The following is a 21,439-nucleotide window of genomic DNA, read 5'->3' as shown; positions in this document are numbered from 1 at the left end:
GCAACCCAGGTGGCTGAGGTGATTATCGAGGCACATGGCATGCTTGCCTTCATGAGCCAGGGCACTGACTACAAGAGTTTGAAATCATGTCCCAGCTATATAAAGCCTTGATTAGGCTGCATTTGGAATATTGCGTGAAGTCCTGGTCACCACCCAACCAGAAGGACGTGGAAGGTTTGGAAAGAGTGCAAAGAAAGTTCACCAGGATGTTGCCTGGCCGAGAGGGCGTTGCTTATGAGGAGAGGTTGAATAAACTAGGATTGTCTTCACTGGAAAGACAGGCTGAGGGGAGACCTGATAGAGGTCTACAAAATTATGAGAGGCATAGACAGGGTAGATAACCAGAGGCTTTTTCCCAGTGTGGAAGTATCAATTACAAGGGGACACAGGTTCAAGGTAAGAGGGGGAAAGTTTAAGGGAGATGTGCGGGGGAAGTTTTTCACGCAGAAATGTGGTGGGTGTCTGGAATGTGCAGCCAGTGATGGTGGTGGAAGCAGGCACATTTAACAACATCTAGGTGGGTACATGAATAGGGAGGGAATAGAGGAATACGGACCGAGTAAGGGCAAAAGGTTTTTTATTAATTTAGACAGGGCAACATAATTGGCACAGGCTTGGGCACGAAGCCAAATGGCACGTTCCTGTGCTGTACTTTTCTTCTTTGCTTTGGAGCAAACCATTTAGTTACTGTGAATACGGTAGGCTGTCAGTTGCAAATATAATAACCTTAAAGAATGTTGATTAGAATTTACTTAATAATAATGGAGCGTTACACACCAGATTTAAAGACAAAATCTATGCCGAAGGAAAGGTGATAAAAAGAGTTAATGTGGGTATACTGACCTACCTTCTCCTTTCCACAGTGCGTTTGCGCAGTATAATATGGACCAATTCACTCCTGTGAAGATAGACGGCTGCGACGATCAGGTAAAGAGAAAACTTGTGAATTCTTGTGTAGATCGGGGTGCGGAGAAGATATAAAAATGCTGCACTTGTGCGTCAGCAACCAGTTTGAATAACAGAGTGTTAACTGGTATTGGTGAAACTGTAACCCAATATCATTGAGAGAGAGGCTAGGTGAAATATGGAGACAACACACCCCATTCAACAGATAGTGTGTGTGTGTGCACGCGCTATGGTCAAGAGGATGGCAGCAAAGTATTCTTAAACGCACCTTGCTTCTTGTACCCGATATCCACCTAACAAACAAACACACAAAGTGTGCTTTGTCAGTTGTCCCACTATAAATCACTGCTTCACATTATTTGCAAAGGCAGCCACAAGATGATGCTACTATCAATGAGAACTTGGAACCAGCTCAACCCAGAGTGGCCGATTTGGTAATGCACGATGCACTAATGCAGTATTAATGTTTGCATCACAAGTGGAACCCTGGAGGGGTAGATGTGTCAGCATCCACTTGTCTGCAGATAGCGCTTGCAAGTCAGCAGTCCCATGTATATAGTATTCTGTAATGTGGAGATGCCGGCGTTGGACTGGGATAAGCACAGTAAGAAGTCTCACAAAACCAGGTTAAAGTCCAGCAGGTTTATTTGGTGCTACCAAATAAACCTGTTGGACTTTAAACTGGTGTTGTGAAATTTCTTACTATAGTGTTCTACCCAGACAAGCAACCCGGGTAACATCTGCAGTTCCTGCTGCTTAAACCTCAAAAGTATATTTGAGCCTGGATCTATGGTAGGTGGATGTCCCTTCAGTGAGTGCATTTCCACTCCATACTGGTGAGCAGAAATCGTATGAGCAGTTATATATATTTTCAGTAGCTGGATTTGGAAGACCTTTAAACTTGTTGATGGGATTCCATTTGTCACGTAACTAGCCTGCTTTAAAAAAACTGAACTGAAGCAAGTACTAACCAATTATATACTTCTATACTCACTATTCCAAAGTAACTTTCAAAAAAGTTTTTTGTCAAGGAACTTTGGTTTTAAACTTAAAAGTTTAAATTTAACTTCTGGTGGATGATTTTGCTAACATTAAGCTGCATGTGTATGCACACATTGTCTGACGTCTACATGTTTCTTTCTGAATGGGAAGAAAGTGACCAATAGTTTGGGTGTTCGAGGAAGAATGTGGTCCCTGCAATTCCATTGTATTCCTTTACCTTATCACCACCCATTCTTCCATCTACTACCTATCACAATACCATCTGATTCCCCTTTGAACTACTTGCTGAATCCCTGCACTACATAAGACCATTAGGCCTATCGAGCCTGTACCGACCACAATCCCACCTAGACTCTATTCCTGTAACCCTAAACATTTACCCTGCTAATCTCCCTGACACTGGTACAGCCAATCCACCTAACTTGCACATCTTTGGACTGTGGGAGAAAACCGGAGCACCAAGAGGAAACTCACGCAGACACGGGGAAGAAGTTCAAACTCCGCACAGATAGTGACCGAGGCTGGAATTGAACCTGGTTCCCTGGCGCTATGAGGCACCTGGTGCTAACCACTGTGCCACCATGCTGCCCTTAATCTGATATCACACAGCTCACCTTTGACAACCATTCCCACTCTGTACAGTGTTTCTAGAGAGGAGGGGGCACTTCGAGGAACTACTTTACATGGTTGTTTCGCTATAACAGTGAGCAAATGAATTTTGAATGGGAAATGTTGGCAGGAAATAAATGCACAGTTACCATTTTAATTTAGTGACTTGTTTATTCTTTATTGTTAAAAAGTTAAGCTTTGATATTTTTGTACAGATCCTAATTACAGAGCACGGAAGTCTGGGTAACGGAAGATTTGCAGATCCAAAAAATAAAGTTTCCTTCAAATTTGATCATGTGAGGAAAGAAGGCAGTGATGTTCACCCTCAGGAGAATGAACCTGCAATAGAGTCATGGAGGAGTGCCTGTGATAATGCAGTGCGAGCATACGTAAAAGACCACTATCCCTATGGCATCTGCACTGTTAAGTATTGTGAAAATCCATTGTGACTTGTGCTGTATTTCAGTTTGGTTTAAATTTTGTTGGAGGAAAAGTATTTTAAGATCATTTGCTATTGACTCGTTTAGTTAGGGGGGATGATAATTGACCAAGTTTCTGCTGATGGTCATTGCATGTGCATTCAGTGAAGTTAAAAATTAGCTTGTCTGTAATAGGGTATCTGTTGAAAGCTTGCTGACTTTCACCATTCAGGCTTACGCATAATGTGTTATTAAGGTCAACGAAGAAAGAGAGTTCAGCCTTTGCAGGTATGCAGGACATTGAAAGCTACTTTGACCAGGCATAGAATGCCAGCCAGCAAGATAGGATGTACAGTTGGAAATTAGAACTGAGTGGGCAAAAACTAAATTGAGAACACAAAAGCAAAATTTTACAGATGCTGGAAATCTTAAATAAGACCGTAAAATGTAGGAGCAGAATTAGGTCACTAGGCCCATTTGAGTCTGCTCCACCATTCAATTATGGCTGATATTTTCTCATCCCCATTCTTCTGCCTTTTCCGCATAACCCTTGATCCCCTTATTAATCTAGATCCTATCTATTTATGTCTTAAAGACACTCAATGACCTGGCCTCCACAGCCTTCTGCGACAAAGAGTTCCGCAGATTCACCACTCGGGCTGAAGAAATTCCTCCTCATCTCTCTTTTAATGGATTGTCCCTTTGGCCCAAGGTTGTGTGCTCTGGTTCTAGTTTTTCCTGCTAGTGGAAACATTCTGTCCACGTCCACTCTATCCAGGCCTTGCAGTATCCTGTAAGTTTCAATAAGATCCCCCTGATCCTTCGAAACTCCAATGAGAGTCTTGGACCATTCCTCATACGACAAGCTCTTCATTCCAGGGATCATTCTTGTGAACCTCCTCTGGACCATTTTCAAGACCAGCACATCCATCCTAAGAAATAGGGCCCCAAAACTGCTCACAATACTTAAATAAAACAGAAAATGCTGGCAATACTCAGATGTGGCAGCACCTGCGGAGAGAGAACTGTTTCAGGTCACTCACTGTTTATTGAACTGTTCCTAAGAAAGGGACCATCTTGGGATGTTAACTCTGTTTCTATTCCTGCAGATGCTGCGAGATCTGCTGAGCATTTCTTGAGTTATTTATGCTGGAACTTTGAAACAGAGCAGAGATTAGAAATTGGCTCCCCACAATTCAAGGAAGTTTCCATTTGGTGTTTTATTTGAGAGTGCAATCACAACACTTCTAAAGTCACAAAGAAGCTGTCAAACAGCACAGGATGAGGCTGTTTGACCCATCACACCTGCGCCAGCTCTTTGCAAGCGCTATCCAAATCGTCCCAGTCCTCTACTCTTTCCTGCTCACCGAGTAAATGTTTTGGGGTATTTATCCAATTTTCTTTTGAAAACTACTATTGAATCTGATTGCACCACTATTTCAGGCTGTGCATTCTTCAAAGGGGAATGGTTGATGATGTCGACAAACATCAGGTGAGGATAGAGAGATATGAGTGGTCAGGAGGACATCAAACAGAAACCATATTCTGAATGCTATGGATTGTGTTCTACCAAGGGTGGGTTGGAGATACCTTTGTACCCTGAAACCAGGGACTATCAGATTGATTCAGCAGCTCAGCGTGTTGATGGCTTTTGATGTAGATACATTTGCCTACATTGCCGTCACTTTTCAACAGCTGTCTGTAATTTTAAAGCTTTGTCCCTCATTTTGTTCAAGTGACCTTCATTCTTGTAGAAGAATGAGGGGAGATCTTATAGAAACATATAAGATTACAAAGTGAATAGATAAGATAGAAGCAGGGTAGTTGTTTCCACTGGCAGATGAAACTAGGTAAAAAGTCTGACAACACCAGGTTTTAGTCCAACCGATTTATTTGATAATAGACTCACAAGCTTTCGGGGTTAGCCCCTTCGTCAGGTTTCACCTGACGAAGGGGCTAACCCCGAAAGCTTGTGACTAAAGTTGGACTAAAACCTGGTGTTGTCAGACTTTTTACTGTGTTTACGCCAGTCCAACGCCGGCATACCCACAAGATGAAACTAGAGCAAGGTGGCATGGCCTCAAAATAAGGGACAGGAGATTTAGGACTGAGTTGAGGAGGAAAGCCTTCACACAAAGGGTTGTGAATCTGTGGAATTCCCTATCCTGTGAAGCAGTTGAGGCTACCTCATTGAATGTTTTTAAGGCAAGGATAGATAAATTTTTGAATAGTAAAGGAATTAAGGGTTATAGTGAGCAGGCGAATAAACAGACCTGAGTCCACGAAAAGAACAGCCATGATCTTATTGAATGGCGGAGCAGGCTCAAGGGGCCAGATGTCCTACTGTTGCTCCTAGTTCTTATGTTTAATTCCCTTCCAATACCTTAACTAGCCACTCTGAACCTATTATTTAAATTCATTCCATCACTTCTGTCCCTACTCGGCCCCAAACCAGTCTGTTCGCCAGTACCACATCAGTCCTCTTGAATTCGTAATTCGTTCCTGAACTACGATAAGAAAAGTGCTGCAAATATACAACACAGTACTCGAGTCAGCATCAGTAAAGGGAACCAAAAGAGAAAACACTGGAAAAGCTTAGCAGGTCTGGCAGCATCTGAAAGGAGACAAAAGAGCTGACGTTTCGAGTCCAGATGACCCTATGTCTTTTGAAAAGACTCAACATCCAAATTTTCTCTTTTGGTTTCAGGTTCCAGCATCTGCAGTAATTTGCTTTTATTGGTAAAGGGAACAAATTCTAATGCTAGGCAATCACCCAAATATAAAACTTGCTTTCCGATAGACATTGACGTCACTCGCTCATTTATTTCTAGAATTGTTTCCTCTTATTCCTGCACTGCCACTGCTAAATATGATGTTTAAGAACTATACATATCATTATTTTGCCAAGCCGTTAGCAGCTAATTAATTATGCTGTTGCTTATCAACACAAATAAAAGGTCACAGTTATTGTAATGAAAACTTGCTTTTCTTGTGTACTATTGTCGACATTTCTGTTTTGTAGGTCTATGGTAAGACTGTCAATGGCCAGCAAACTATTATAGCTTGTATTGAAAACCATCAGTTTCAGCCACACAATTTCTGGTAGGTGTTTATTTTAATGTGAATATCCACAGGGGTTAGAAATGCAATCCTAATTACAGAGCAGAACATCTGTAGGCTGAGCTTCGGCCTATCGGTCAGATTGCGTTCCAATATTGAGCTTTTCTACTGACACCCTTTCGTTTGTGTTAGAAACTGAGTTGAACAAAAGAAATAAGAGTAGATTATTTAGCCCTTGTGTACACTCCACTGTTCAATACAGCCCTGGTTGGGCGGCTCACTCCCCAAATTCCTCGATTTCCTGAGTGTTCCAAAATCAATCTTGGTCTCAAATATACTTGGAAGAATGAAGCTTCCACAGCCCTGAGGAGTAGGCAATCCCAAAGAGGCACAACCATCAGCAAAGAAATTTCTCCTCATCTCAGCCCTAAATGATTGACCTCTCACCCTGAAGCAATGCCCCCATGCGGGAGAACAGTGTTTCGGTGTTGTGATGGTAGCAGAGACTTCAGTACAGTACAACAGTTTTATTCAGGTGTACACTAGTAGAGCTCCAACTTCCAAGAAGGTAACAGGAACTCCGACAAATGCATTCCACGCTGCAATAATTATAGAATCTCTACTGTGCAGGAGGAGGCCATTTGGCCCATTGAGTCTGCACAAACTCTCCTAAAGTGCTTCTGACTGAGGCCCAAACCCCGTATTATCCCTGTAACCATTTAGCATGGCTAATCCACCTAACCTACACATTACTGCACACTAAGGGGCAACGTAGCATGATCAATCCATACATTGGAGAGTGTACTCTGTCACAGGCTGACACTGTACATCCTGTGCAACTGCCATACATTTTTCACCTACAACTAACACTTGCTCTTACATACTAATTACTGCTATTCCAAGCTGTTCTTCGCTAACCCAAGCTTTATTGCACTGTGACAGTGTCTACCCTGTCAAGCCTCTTTAGAATCTTATAGATTACATTGAAATCCCAGGGAGTAGAGACCTGTTTTACTTAACCTCTCAAGGGATAACCTTCACATCCCAGGAACAAATTTAGTGAACCAATATCACCTCCACATTCTTCCATGCATATGGAGAGCAAAATTGCATGCAGAACTTCAGATGTGGTCACACCGAACACCCCATGCAACTGTAGCAAGACTTCCTTATTCTTTTATTCTAATCCCCATGCAATAAAGACGAACAGGTAATCTTCTTTTCTAATTGTTTGCTGTACTTGCTAACATTCTACCTTCTTTGTGTGAGTACACCCACGTCTTTGAATATCAACATTTTGAAGCTTCACGTCTTTCACATATTTTGCTTTTCTATTTTCACTAGCAAATAGAATAACCTCTACATTATATTTCATCTGCCACTTTGTTACCCACTTAACCCGTATCTCTTTGCAGCCACTTTATGCCCTCTCCACTGATTTCATTCCTACCCATCTTTGTATTATCAGTAAAGTTAGATTATTTTGATCTCTTTAAGTTATTCATGTAGATTGTAAATAGCTGAGGCTCCAGCACTAATCCTTGTGATATTCCACTAATTACTACCTGCAAGTAAAAAAGGCTCTTTATCCCTACTCTCTGCTCCTGCCCAATAACCAATTCTCTGTCCATGCTAATACATTACCCTCAACTCATTACCCTCAACATATTTGTACTTTTTTGTGTGAGACACTTTATTGAATGCCTATGGAAAATCCAGGTATACCATATCTGCTGGTACTACATATCTAACCTGCTATTTACAACCTCAAAGAAATTGAGTAAATTTGTCAGATATGGTTTTTCTTTTTGTGAAACCATGTTGACTTTGATCATACCATGATTTTCTAAGTGCATTGTTGGAACTTCCTCAGTAATAGATTCCAATATTTTTTTGTTGACTAACGTTAGACTAACTGGTTTGTAGATCCCTGTTCTATAACTCCATCTTTTCCTGAATGACAGTGTTAAATTTGCTTACTTCCGGTCTGCTGGAACTGTACTAGAATCTAGAAAACGTAACCGCTGCATCTAATATCTCTGCAATTACCTCTTTTACAACCCCTGATGGGGACCCATCAGCTTTTAGTCCCTTAAGTTTCTCTAATTATTTTTTTCCCTTTGGATATTAATTGCTTAAATTTCTCATTTTTGTTAGCTGTTTGGTTACCAGCTATCTCTGTATGTAATTTGTATCTCCTACTGTGAAGACAGGCGCAAAATGTTAGTTCAACATCTTTGACATTTATTATTTCCCATGATAGTTTTTCCTGCCACTTCCCTGAGATTTACTTTAATTCTCCTTTTTAGATTCTTGTGGAAGTTCTTAAATCTATTTTTGTATTCCTGGCTAGTTTACTCTTATTCCCTACTTTTTCCTTTGCTACCATCTTTCCTACTTATCCATTGTTAGTTACTAAAACACTGCCAGCCCTCAAGCTTACCTTATGTCTTGGGTGGAATGTAACTCTTCAGAACCCATTTGCTGAGTTCTCAACAAGTCATTTTCCTGTCTACACTAATCCTGCTTTTCTCTCCCCCCACAGGTGCTGACAGATCTGAGTATTTCAGCCCTTTGCTTTTATTTCAATTATGCAAGCCCTGATTACACCACACCTGGAGAACTATGAGCTGTCCTTAGCACCACATCTTATGAAGGATATATTGGCCTTGGGGGAGTGCAGGACAGGTTTACCTGAACAATATCTTGGACTCCAGGGTTAAATACAGAGAGACCACACAAACGAACATTATATTTTCTGGTAGTTTGAAGATTAATAAGTGATTTAATCAAAATTTTTGAGGATTAGTTTTTTTCTCCACATACCTATTTCCTCTGATTATGGAATGCAAGATTAGAGAGATTAGTCTGAAAACTAGAGCAAAAGAATCATGAACACTTCTATACGTCATGGTAGAAATTTGTAACTCAGGTTCACAAAAATCTCTCAGTTTAATATTAAATTAACTGATCCAGCATTTTATCTAAGATATTCAAGAATATGTGACAACAGCAGATATACAGAATTAGATTGCAGATCAGCCATGACCTTATTGAATGGCGGAATAGGCTCACGGGGCTAAATAACCTTCTGTTCCTAGGTCTTATTAACTAAGAAAACTCTTTGGTCTTTCAACAGTAAATCTATACATTTCCCATCAAGTTTTTTGATACATGGACAATACCTTGCATTTATGTAGCTTCGCAATTTGGTTTATAAATAAATTAATCATAGAGCCAGGAAAGGGAGAGACAGAACAAGGGATTAAGGAACAATTGAGAGCTTAGTGGAAAGGATGGGTTTCAGACATTTTTAAAGCTGGTGTGAAAGCTGACTTCAAGATTTGAAGGAGGGAGCTCCAGAGAGGAGGGAGGAAGATTGCTCATTATTTGAGACTTACACAACAGGATGAAACTGCATGATCAGTTGTTTGATGCTGTGCATCTATCTTCTATTTCATTTATCACCCGGTCATTAGTTGGCTGTGTGATGGAATGTTTTGTATTGCTTATGTTGCCCCTACTTATGTACTGAAATGGGAAGACTTAAGAGTCTAACCTGGTCTCAGGAGGCAATTTCTAAAAATAGAAATTGAATAGTAGCATCAAGTGTTTCTACACAGCATGTAAAGATGCACGCAATTCGAAGAATGGAGATTACTAACCAGATAGGTGACCTAGTGCTTTTCAAACTGTCCTTCAATGACTTGAGACTATTATCTTTTAGGATTCTTCTTGCATGGTTGAGTGCCCACGAACCTAATCTCAAGAATGAATTACGTTTCTATAGCGCGTTTTGAAATCTAAGGACATCTCAAAAGCGTTTTACAGCCAATAAATACCGTTTAAGTGTCGTCACTGTTGTACTGCCCCACTTGAATGGGAACTCACCTGGGAAAGGGACTGCGTGGGGAGGGGCATTTCCTCAGGAGCCATGCTGGGGGGGAGAAAAGGTGCAAAGTAACTGGAGAAATAATACTGTTGAACAGCATTTCAAATTTCTGACTTGGAGGATGTGAGTGTTTATTCTTAGTATTTATGTTACAAATACCTGTAAAATACTTGCCTTTTTTAATTCGCTACCTTTCTGAAGGAATGGACGTTGGAGATCAGAGTGGAAATTCGCCATTACTTCACCATCCACACAGCTCACTGGAACTCTGAAGATTCAGGTGTGTGACATTTGATTGTGTAACTGTGACAATTCCATTCTACAATGCACTGAGCCACATTAAATGTGTTGTAATTTCTTTCAAGGTCCATTATTATGAAGACGGTAATGTTCAGTTGATGAGTCAGAAGGACATCCAGGAATCCTTGCCAATTACAGTAAGTCTGAACTGATTTAATAATGACTTGCTGCCTGCTAGGAACTCGTCTCACAACACCATGGTAAAGTTTAACAGATTTATTTGGTAGCACAAGCTTTTGGAGCGTTGTCCCTTCATCACTCACCTGATGACGGGGCAATGTTCCGAAAGCTCGTGCTACCAAATAAACTTGTTGAACTTTAACCTGGTGTTCTGAGACTTCTTACTGTGCCCACCCCAGTCCAATGCGGCAACTCCACATCATACTAAGAACTGATAAGCAACTTATGAGATAATGTGAAGGAATCACTGATTTTAAATGCTTCAGGTAGATTGATAGCAATATTTGGTTCATCCTTCACCCACTCTACCCTGAACTTAGAATAATGAGCTGCTAGGGAAATGAAAGGGTACCACTGACTCTGAAAATTATAGTGAAAGTACCCAGTGTCTGGCTTAAAATCCCCTTTTTCCAGCTTGAAATTATTTTCAAGGAATCAACAGATTATGCTGCCAAGCTTCAAGGGAAGGTGATTTAAAATTAAATCAAGGTTAGGTGTCCTTGGGTTTCATAAACCAGGTTTCCACCACCCTCCACCACTGCTTTCTCATCAGCTTTCAATATAGTCTCAAAATTCATCTTTTCAGCCAAACTTTCAATTATCCCTCATTCTGTCATTCTTTCCTCGTTCTGTGTTTAATTTATTCTCCTGTACAAAACAAGTTAGGAAGCTACACCAATGCAAGTTATTACCTGCATATTACTAAGCTTGATAGTAAATGTATGGGTTCACCCTCTAAGCAACAGGAAGAGACCCCATTCGTCCATTTAATGAAAAGGGGGAAATGGAGGGAGTTGAGGGGAATTCCAGTTTTTGAGTTGTTAGAATTAATGAACTGCTGGAAGAGATGGTTTGCTGATTTTTTTTTACCATTATGCATTGAATGAGAAGGTCGTATAAGGTGCAAGGTGTTTGGAGACTAAAATGTATAAGAAGTGCATCAGGTAGCTTTAATTCCAGGAACTGTGAAGGTGAAGGAAGGGCAGCAGTTAGAAGCAAGTCGGTTTCACCAGATGGCAAGCTTTTCTTAGTCCACAATGTGTAACTGTGAATTAAAAATTAGTTATTTCACAGAAAAAATACTTGAGTTTCTTGTTTGGAGCAAATTTCCACACAAGTGGAACAGTTGAAAATATGACAATGACAAAAACATAATGTTAGAAGTGGATCTGTTAGACTTCTGTTTTGTGGTCTGAAGTGAGCATTCAACTTTGCAGGTGTATTAGTGTTGTTAGGTCAGATGCATCGTAGAATTTGTTTGTGCTACCTGCCCATCTGGGCTCTACTTTTCACACTGTGATACCAGATACACTGAGAGGCTAAACAACCTGTACGACCGGTTCTCTGCCAATACCTCAGCTCTTGTTTCTTGAGCCTCTCCATAAAAGGATGTTGTTTATCTCTGTACTGACACTATTTATTCAGTGGGAGGATAAGTGGTACGTCATAAGTAGCAGTGAGAATAGGCCATGAACACCCCCTCCTTCTCAATCGTCCACATTCTTAAGCACGTTTTGTTAATATGATAATACCTGATCTGATTTTGACCTCAACCCCACTTTTCTGCCTATTCCCCACAATCTTTGTCTACTTTATAGTTCACAACTGTCCATCTTAAACTTGAATGTATCCAATGACTCGCCCTTCACAGCTCTGTGGTGGAGAATTCCAAAGATTGTGAGACTTCTTACTGTGCCCACTCCAGTCCAATGCCCAATTCAAGGATTATTAACCCTCTTAAGGGAGAAACTCCATCCCGATTTTCAGTGGGACATCCATTGTTCTGAAGCTGTGCCCCCTAGTTCTAGATTCCCCACAAAGGGAAACATCCCTTTGTCAGGGGTAGGTTCTTTACCCAGAGGGTGGTGAGGGATTGGAATGCCCTGCCTGCTGCAGTTGTAAATGCACCTAGTTTGGGGGCATTTAAGAGATCCGTGGATAGGTTTATGGATGGAAAGGGTTTGGTTTAGGTTAGAGGGTCATTGCTTTTTAACTGGTCGGCGCAACATCGTGGGCCGAAGGGCCTGTTCTACGCTGTAATGTTCTATGTTCTATCCTTTCAGAATCTACTCTGTCAAGTTTGCTCAGAATTTTGTATGTTTCAGTAAGATAACCTCTCATTCTTCTAAACTCCCAGTAAGCACCAACACAACCTTACTCAACCTTTGCTCTTAAGACAGCCCCTTCATTTTAGGAATCAATCTAGTGAACTTTTTCCGAACTGCCTCCAATGCAAGTATATCACTTCTTAAATAAGGATGCTTAAACTGTACTTTAGGTGTTACCTCATCAACACCTTGTGCAACTGCAGCAAGATTTCTATATTTCTATACTCCAACCCCCTTGTAATATAGGCCAACATGCCACTTACCTTCCTAATTGCCTCCTGTACCTGCATTCTAACTTTGTGTTCTTTGCTGGAGAATGCCTGAATCCTTCTGCACCACAACATTCTGTAGTCTCCCTCAATTTAAATAACATATTGCTTTTTTTATTCTTCCTCATGTTTTTTCACACAATAGTCCAGTGCCAAATTTTTGCCCACTCATTTAGCCTATCAGTATCCCTTTATATTGAAAGTGATGCAGCAGCAACCTTATCTGTTGTTTTTTAAAAAAATTCTCTGTCCAATGGTTTCACTGGTAAAGCGCTCCTTACAGGGAGTGTTTTCAAATGTGTGGCTGCTTTCAAAAGCAGTTAAGAGTCACAGATTGCAGCAAGACAGCAGATTTCTTTCACTAAAGAACATGAATGAATCAATTGAGTTTTTAATGAGAATCCACTTTGGTCCCTTTACTGAGGCCTTTTATTTTGTTCAAGGGTTTAGAAAAGCTAAACTCAGATCCTCAAACAGCCATGATGAGAATCAAACTGTCATTTCTCTGGATTATTAGCCCAGTGATCACTGAACTACTGTACCCAAAGTATAGAGTATATCCCTATAGTTCTGGTCTACTATTTACCAGCGAGCTTCCAGAACTCCTCCTGCATCCCCCTTCCTCTGACCCCCAGTCCTGGTTTTTCAAAGCCAGTGAAGATGACATAATTTAGCATGGATTAGACTGGGATCTTCCTGGCTTGGTACTCATCGGATAAACTGGATGATCAGAAGACCCTGTATAAGCATCCGAGCAACAATGTGACATTGGACCTGTTTGAACGCTGGTATTGGTTTATTGTTCGCACTAAAATAACTCCTCCTCATTCTTTTTCCTTTCTTTTGTTTAGAATGAAACCCAAACTGCAAAGGAACTTGTGAAAATAATTGAAGCAGCGGAGTGTGGTTACCAGGTAAGGGCCTGACCTTTGCGTAGAATGGGAAATAATCATACAAATATATGAATTAGGAAAAGGCCACTTGCCCCCTCGAGCCTGCTCCACTATTCAATAAGATCATGACTGATCTGATTGTAGCCTCACTTTCCTTCCTATCTTTATCTGACCCTATCTCCAGTCCCACCCAGATACCTTCCCCATACTCTTTGACTCCCTTGTCAATCAAGTATCTGTCTGACTCAGCTTTAGCAACAGTCAGTTACCCTGCCTCCTGGGGAGGACAGCTGCAAAGATTCAATACCCTCAGAAAAGAAATTCTCCTCAGCTCCATTTTAAATGGGAGGCCTGTTATTTTTGAACTGTTTCTAGTCTTGCAGCATCCGTTCAGCGTCCACCCTGTTTAATCCCTTCAGGATCTTGTAAAATTAAATAATCCCTACAGTGCAGAAGGAAGCCATTTGGCCCATCGAGCCTGCACTGACGACAATCCGACCCAGATCCTAGCCCCGTAACTGCACATTGCTTATCCTGCTAGTCCCCCTGATATGAAGAGGCAGTTTAGCATGGCCAGTCCACCTAATCTGCAAATCTTTGGAATGTGTGAGGAAGCCCACACAGAAACAGGGAACTGCAAACTCCACTCACACAGTTACCCAAGGTTGGAATTGAACCCAGGTCCCTGGTGTGCTGAGGTAGCAGTGCTAATCACTGTGCCACCGTGCCCCGCTATTGTATTTTATTAAGATCACTTCTCATTCTTCTAGCTCTAAAGATCCAATCTTTCCTCATAGACCCCTCATCCCAAGAAACAGTCAAGGAATCAGTATCTGAGCTGCCTCTAATGCATATGTCCTTTTTAAATAGAAGACCAGAACTGTGCACAATATGTTGGGCGTGGTCTCACTAATACGCTGTACCAAAAAACCTCTACTTTCGTATTCCATTCCCCTTGCAATAAACAACAACATTCCATTTGCTTTCCGAATCACTTGCTGTACCTGGAGACTAACATTTTGTGATTCATACACCAGGACCTTCCAGATGTGCGCACATCTGGATCCTTCTGAACCTTAGAGTTCTGCAATCTCTCTGTATTTAAATAATATGCTGCTCTTCTATTCTTCCTGCTTAAGTGGGCAAGTTCACAATTTTCCACATTATACTCCATCTGCTAAATTTTTGCTCACCCTCTTAAAAAAAAAATTCTGTATCCCTTTGCAGGGCCCTTGTGTCCTCTTCACAACACACTTTCCTTTCTATCATCAGCAAATTTAGCAATCAGTACAGTTGGCCCTGCCATAGAATCTACAGTGTAGTTGGAGACCATTTGGCCGATTGAGCCTGTACCAACAATCTCACCCAGGTCCTATCCCCGTAACCCCACCTATTTACTCTCCTAATCCCCCGACATGAAGGGGCAATTCAGCGTGGCCAGTCAATGTAACCTGCACATCTTTGGATGTCATCCAAAGTGATTAATATAGATTGTAAGTAGTTGAGTCACCAGCGTTGATTCCTGTGGCACTCCACTTGTTACATCTTTCCAACATTGAAAATGACTAATTTATGCCCCTGTCCATCCTCTCAGCTAACCAATCCTCCATTCATGCTAATATGTTACCTCCCCACCCTTGCAATATACGCTTTTATTTTGTGTTGTAAGCTTTGATGTGGCGCCTTGTCAGATGCTTTCTGGAAATCCGAGTTTACCACATCCATTGGTTCCCCTTTATCTTGTTGCCTTGTTACTTCCTCAAATGATTTTAATGAACTAGTTCCTGCAACAATGTTTAAAAAAAAACTCCAGTGCTTTGCCCAGAAAGCTACAGTCGCCATGCATTCTCCAGTTTAAAAAAAACCTTATTGTTGCCTAATTGATGTGTTGGTGTGTGAATGTCTTCTTGAATCAAATGAGACAAAAGGTTCATTAGATTGAATGGAAGATACATGTCTTTGATCAGGCAGGGGTATTATCGACACAGTGTACATTAACAATTTTGTAATGCTAATCAAACAAACATGAATTGGGCTGCTAATTGAAGAGGAATCTGGGATGCTGGTCTACCAAGTGGCAGCTATTCATAGAATCATAGAAACCCTATAGTGCAGAATGAGGCCATTCAGCCCATCAAGTCTCCACCATCAACTATCCTATCCCCCTGGCCCCATATCCCGCTAACCTACGCACTCCAAGATACTAAGGGGCAATTTAGCATGACCAGTGCACCTCATCCGTAAATCTTTGGATTGTGGGAGCAAACTGGAGGACCTGGAGGAAACCCATGCAGACACGTGGAGAATGTGCAAGTGCCACACAGATAGTGACCCAAGCCGGGAATCGAACCTGAGTCCCTGACAGAGAGGCAGCAGTGCTAACCATTGTGCCACCGTGTTGCCTATTCTTTTGATGGAAAACCATAAGACATAGGAGCAGAGTTAGGCCACTCGGCCCATTGAGTCTGCTCCTCCATTCAGTCATGGCTGATATTATTCTCAACCCCATTCTCCTGCCTTTTCCCCATGACTCCTGATCCCCTTATTAATCCAAAGTGCTTTTAGAATGAGGATTAAACTCTGGGAATTTGAAGTGAATAGTAGCATTCAGTGGGGGAGACAGGGCATAGTGGTAACAGGACTAGTAATCCAGAGGCCCTGGAGACATGGGTTCAGATCCCACCACGGCGGCTGGTGGAACTTAAATTCAATTAATTAAATCTGGAATCAAAACCCAATCTCAGTAATAGTCACCACAAAACTGTTGTCAATTATAAAAACCCCACCAGCTTGCCATTTAGGACAAGAAATCTGCTATCCTTACCTGGTCTGGCCTAAGTGTGACTCCATGTCCACAGCAATGTGCTTGACTACCCTCTGAAATGGCCCAGCAAGCCATTCAGTCAAGGGCAATTGGAGATGGACAAACAAATGTTGGCCTTGCCAGCGATACCTATGTCCCATGAAAGAATAAGAAAGGAAAACTCATGGGATATTGATGAATAAATATTCAGCACAATGAGAGAACTATGAAGGCAAATTAGAGGTTGGTGTGCAGCTGGAAGGGTGAAAGATGTTTTTCATTGTGCACAGACCATGTGTTTGAAGTCACTTGGGGTAATTCTAATCATGGTACATGGTGGGGCTAGGAATAGGAGCATGAGGAGCGTGCTCCTTTGAGTCTGTTCCATCATTCAGTATTATCATGGCTGACCTAGCCCAGTTTTGCTTTCCTGCGCTATTCTCATGCCCCTTAATTCCCAGAGTGTTCAGAAATCTATGGACCTCTTCATGATTTATACTGCAGCCAACCATGCAGAACTCTGTGTGCAAGAGAATTCCAAAGACACTCAACATCAGAGTGAAATAACTTTTCCTCAGTCAGTTTCAAGTAGCTGAGTCTTCGCCCTGAGACTATGAGCCTCTAATTCTGGACTATGTAGCCAGGAGAAACAGCTTTGACGTGTACAAAGGAAGAAAACAAAACCGATCCTGGGAGCAGGGTAAGAACGTGAGCTGTGAAAAGTAAAACAATGAGGAAGTTTATTTTGTAGGTACAGCAGCTCAGCGAGTGTCTTTTCTATTTTAGGTTTTTGTAGCTCTGAGAGGTTGAGGTGAATGAACCTGATTGGATTATGTGCCATTGTCACAAGCTTTGCAATCAGGAGGCTTAAACTGTAGCCCAGATCAGGGGAAGTGAAAATACGGTTTAGATTTAACGTGGTCAAAGCGTGAGATGTGCTGTCTGGGGCACGACGGCAAGTTCAAGAAGAAGCAGGATTGTTTTTACTTTGGCCAAAGCAAATTTTTTTTTGTTCAATGGATGTGGGTGTTGCTGGCGGGCCAGCATTCAATACCCATCCCTAGTTGCCTTTGAGGGGGTATTTTAAGAATCAACCTGTTGCTGTGGAACTGGAGTTGCATGTAGGCCAGATCAGGTAAGGATGGCAGATTTCCTTCCATAAATAACATTAGTGAAGCAGATGGTTTTTTCCGACAATCGAAAAGGTTTTCACGGTCATCAGTAGATTCTTAATTCCAGAGTTTTACTGAATTTGAATTTCACCATCTGCCGTAGTAGGATTTTAACATGGAATCCCCAGAGCATTACTCTGGGTCTCTGGATTGTTAGTCTAGTGACAATAACATTGCGCCACCTACTCCCCAAGTTATTTGAAGCACTTCAAACTTGTCGAAATAGGCACAATGGTTTTTTTCACTGATCTTCCTTTAATTTTGTTCTTGTTTGAGTCTATTTTTGATTCAGAACTATTATGTCAAGCTTTGGTTTCCGGTTTGTTGTTTCAGACTGCCATCTGTGAGAATTACAATGCCATGTCTGATACCACCTTCAAAGCCTTGCGTAGGAGCCTGCCAGTTACTCGCACAAAGGTCGACTGGAACAAGATCATGAGCTACAGAATTGGCCAAGAGATGCAGAGTGCTTAAAGCAAATGTGTACAAAAAAAAAGAGGCTTAATGTCAATGTGCAAAAAAAAACGAAAGGTGTGGTCTCACAAAATGTCAGGATTTGGCTCTCTAGCCGATCTCTTTTTTCTTTTCTCCTCTCTCCATCTTTCCTTAGACTCCCTGAAATGTCGATTGTGTTGTCCAGTGGACCAGACGGATAACTGTTACAGTAATTGAAGTTGTGTTTGTGAGGTGGCAGGTGGAAAAGCTATTTTTTTAAAAAAAGAGGATTAGCCTCTTGGTTGAGCTGATGTTATGCAGCCGTGCTGTTGTCTAACATTGCTAAAGAATGAGGATGTTTTGATATTTTGGGTCAAATTCTTTGAGAATTTGTGGTTATTTTAAGTCTTTAATGCAGTTGCTTCCTGGGAGTGCAGCCAGCACAGTGGGTAATAGCTTGAGGGATATAATAACCTTGCTTAGCAGCTGACTGAGAATTGAAATTCATTTTATGGTCACAGAGCTTTTTAGATGTTAACTGATCATTCTCCATGTTGCAGCTTTAGAATCTTATTGTGAACTCACTCTTTCCTTGATTTTGTTTTGCCCTCTTTCTTTTCTCCTATTTGTGAGGCCACATCTTGACCCATTGCTGTTGGCAAGGCAGGACGGTTCGGTGTTTTAACAAAAAAATCCAGAAACCAGGCAAGGTGGCTCTGCTTTAATGTACTGCTTGACTGAAGAAAGCTTGAAGCAACAGCATTCAGTGTCTTCCCCCCACCCCCTTCTCTTCTCTCCTCATCCAGTGACTCTGAATGACCTGAATCATGTGTATCTTTGCTGAAAACATTGCGCGTTCTTCCAACTGATTGCGGGTTCTTGCACGTAAACCTTTTCATCGGGTAGCACACTGAGAGTTGGGTCAAATGTGATGCTTTTTCTGTGTGATGGCCAGCTGCAGCTGTGCACAGCAAGGAGCTAGAAGGTCCGACTGGAAAACTACATCTGATGAGGGGTTTGGGAGTGGGGAGGCAGTGGAAACAAATGTGGACAATTCAACATGGTGTTCTTCCTCCCAAACCTGTTTTACCTCATTTTTTAAAAATAATAACTGTAACCAATGACAAAAACAGTGCACCAGCAGAGAGGGATGGCCACTTGCTCGCTTAGGCTGGAATGGTTTGGAGCTGGTAACAGATGGAGGCCGAAACACGCTGGTCAGAAGAAGAAACAAGGAAACAAAAGGATGAGAGCAGAGTCAAAGGCATTGATGTGGCCATCACCTTGAGCCCCAGTTACAAGGTGCTTGCATGACTTGTACTACACATGCCATATGATGGAGTTAGTTCTGTTCAATTCTTAAAGGTACCAGTGAGAAACATGGCTGATTGTACATGGGGCAGAGAGGTGGGGGCGATGGGGGAGGGGGGTGGTTTGGATTTTCTTATTTTAGACTGGCTGGTGAAATTCACACGTGTGTGTTCAATGTCCACTGGTCAGCTGTAATCTTTCCTGATCAGTAAATGGATGCCTGAATGGAAATGTAGGAAAAGAACTGAAAGAAGGTGGCCTTAGGTTACATTGTGGTTAATGGTGTTCTTTTTTTTACTGTATTAACTTGCACAGGATAAATGTAAAGCAAAGTCAATGAAACAAGTGGCAGCCAAGTATCCATACCAATATTTTTACAGAGCTCTGGACTGGTAACTATATAAAAAAAACAAGTTGTAATATAACTCCCTAACTAAATCTCCAAAAGGCTTTGCTTTTTTCTTAAGAAGATTGTTTTGTACTGTATTTTGCTTTTATTAAATTTGAAATGCTATTTTGTAGTTCACTGCCAGTGAAATCTGAAAACCAGCAGAGATTTTATTGTTTCGTACTCTAAGGGGTGTAGCATGCTTCAGACAAAATGGTGGTGGCGAGCTTGAAGATTTACATAATCAATCTCAGAAATTAAACTGTAATCGGTGCAGACACCTACTTGCGGTTGTGACGCAGTTGCAAAAAATGTGGAGCAATTTTTTTATTGATTTTTAAATCCAGTAAAATTACTTACATTAGCAGTATTCATAAGACATTTTATTTCTTTCCATCTCGAGTGTTGCTGTACAGAAGAGTGCATGCTTATGCCTAATCTTGATTGTGTTGTGATAATTTATGATCTAACGCACAGTGCACAGCACCTCAACCACTCAACTGTTGGGGAGTTTGGACTAAAGTTTGATGATTTGTTGTTAAGATTCCCCTCCCCACCTCTAACTTCCTCGATCACTCCAAAATTCTGAATCCCTGTGCTCTTCCAATTCTTGCATGTTGCACGTTTTTGATTTTAATCGTTCCAGTTTTGGCAGCTGTATTTAACATCCCTCTGAAATACCTTGGAATCATTTTTCGCACCAAAGATCTTACATAAAATGAAAATTGTTCTGCCAGGCAGACTAGAAGATCTCACAAGTATGTTGACCTCCACATGGTCAAAAGTTCTTTAGTTGGACTTGTCCTTCACCTCCTGAGTTAAGGGATTGGTTGCAAGGAGCAAACAGGAGCTCTTGAGCGCTCTCCAGTCCTCATCCCTGCCACCCCCCTCCCCTTCTTCCCAATCCCTCTTCATTGTTGAGGATTAAGTGCATGAATGGGCATCAGATGCAAACCAGATGGCTCACTGCTCTAATCGCTTCATATCTGCTGCCTTGAAGAATGGACAAATGGAGGTGACTCGCAGCTGTTGTACACCGGAAGTATCTGACAGGAAGGAACTTGACCCAGCCATTTGGACTGGCCAGGAAAGGAAAGCAAATAACTTGCATGTTTATCACTTGCATTAAAACCTTGGTGTCTGGTTTATTCTATTTTCTCTGAATCTCCCACTCTGTTGGAGTAGGTGGGGCTGGCTTGGTGGCTTCTGGAGAACTTTGATATCAAAGTATTTTGTGGGTAGGCAATGCACGTGGCTTCCTTCTACACCATCTGAACCTTTGGTTTTTCCATCATTGTACTTGTTTACTTGTCTCAGCTAAACAAAAACAGCTTGCGTTTACTGTAGCACTTTTACCGCAGTAGCCAAGGCATTTCTTGAGTGTTTTTCAAACCAAATTTTACACCAGGCAACCTACAATATTAGGATAGGTGATCAAAAGCTAAGTCAAAGAGTTGGATTTTAATTGGCTCTTTGGACATGGAGAGTTTTAGAGAGAAAATTCCAGAGCTTTGGATCCTTTCCAGTTGAAAGCCCAGCCACCACAAGTGGAGTACTTAATAATCATAGGATCCCTACAGTGCTGAAGGAGGCCATTCAGCCCATTGTATTTGCACTGACCACAATCCCATCTAGGCCTTATCCCCTTAACCCCATGTATTTATTCTACTAGTTCTCCTGACACTTTGAGGC

General features: G+C 41.5%; 1 protein-coding gene across 1 annotated transcript in view; it reads left to right on the top strand.

Annotated features, from left to right (window-relative positions):
* capza1b (capping actin protein of muscle Z-line subunit alpha 1b) overlaps positions 1-20,117 on the top strand; it is a 54,380-nt gene extending 34,263 nt beyond the window's left edge. Inside the window, exons 4-10 of the mRNA XM_080209775.1 lie at positions 864-927; positions 2,733-2,939; positions 5,959-6,038; positions 10,090-10,168; positions 10,254-10,325; positions 13,597-13,659; positions 17,947-20,117. Of these exons, the coding sequence (XP_080065901.1) occupies positions 864-927; positions 2,733-2,939; positions 5,959-6,038; positions 10,090-10,168; positions 10,254-10,325; positions 13,597-13,659; positions 17,947-18,087 (706 nt within the window). The 3' untranslated portion in view covers positions 18,088-20,117. The remainder of the gene's footprint in view (positions 1-863; positions 928-2,732; positions 2,940-5,958; positions 6,039-10,089; positions 10,169-10,253; positions 10,326-13,596; positions 13,660-17,946) is intronic.
* Positions 20,118-21,439: the final 1,322 nt, after the last annotated feature.

This window comes from Carcharhinus amblyrhynchos, chromosome 22 (assembly GCF_965287045.1).
Source record: "Carcharhinus amblyrhynchos chromosome 22, sCarAmb.v2.hapA, whole genome shotgun sequence".
In the NCBI taxonomy this organism is placed as follows: Eukaryota; Metazoa; Chordata; class Chondrichthyes; order Carcharhiniformes; family Carcharhinidae; genus Carcharhinus; species Carcharhinus amblyrhynchos.
This window is presented reverse-complemented; position numbering and strand designations above follow the sequence as displayed.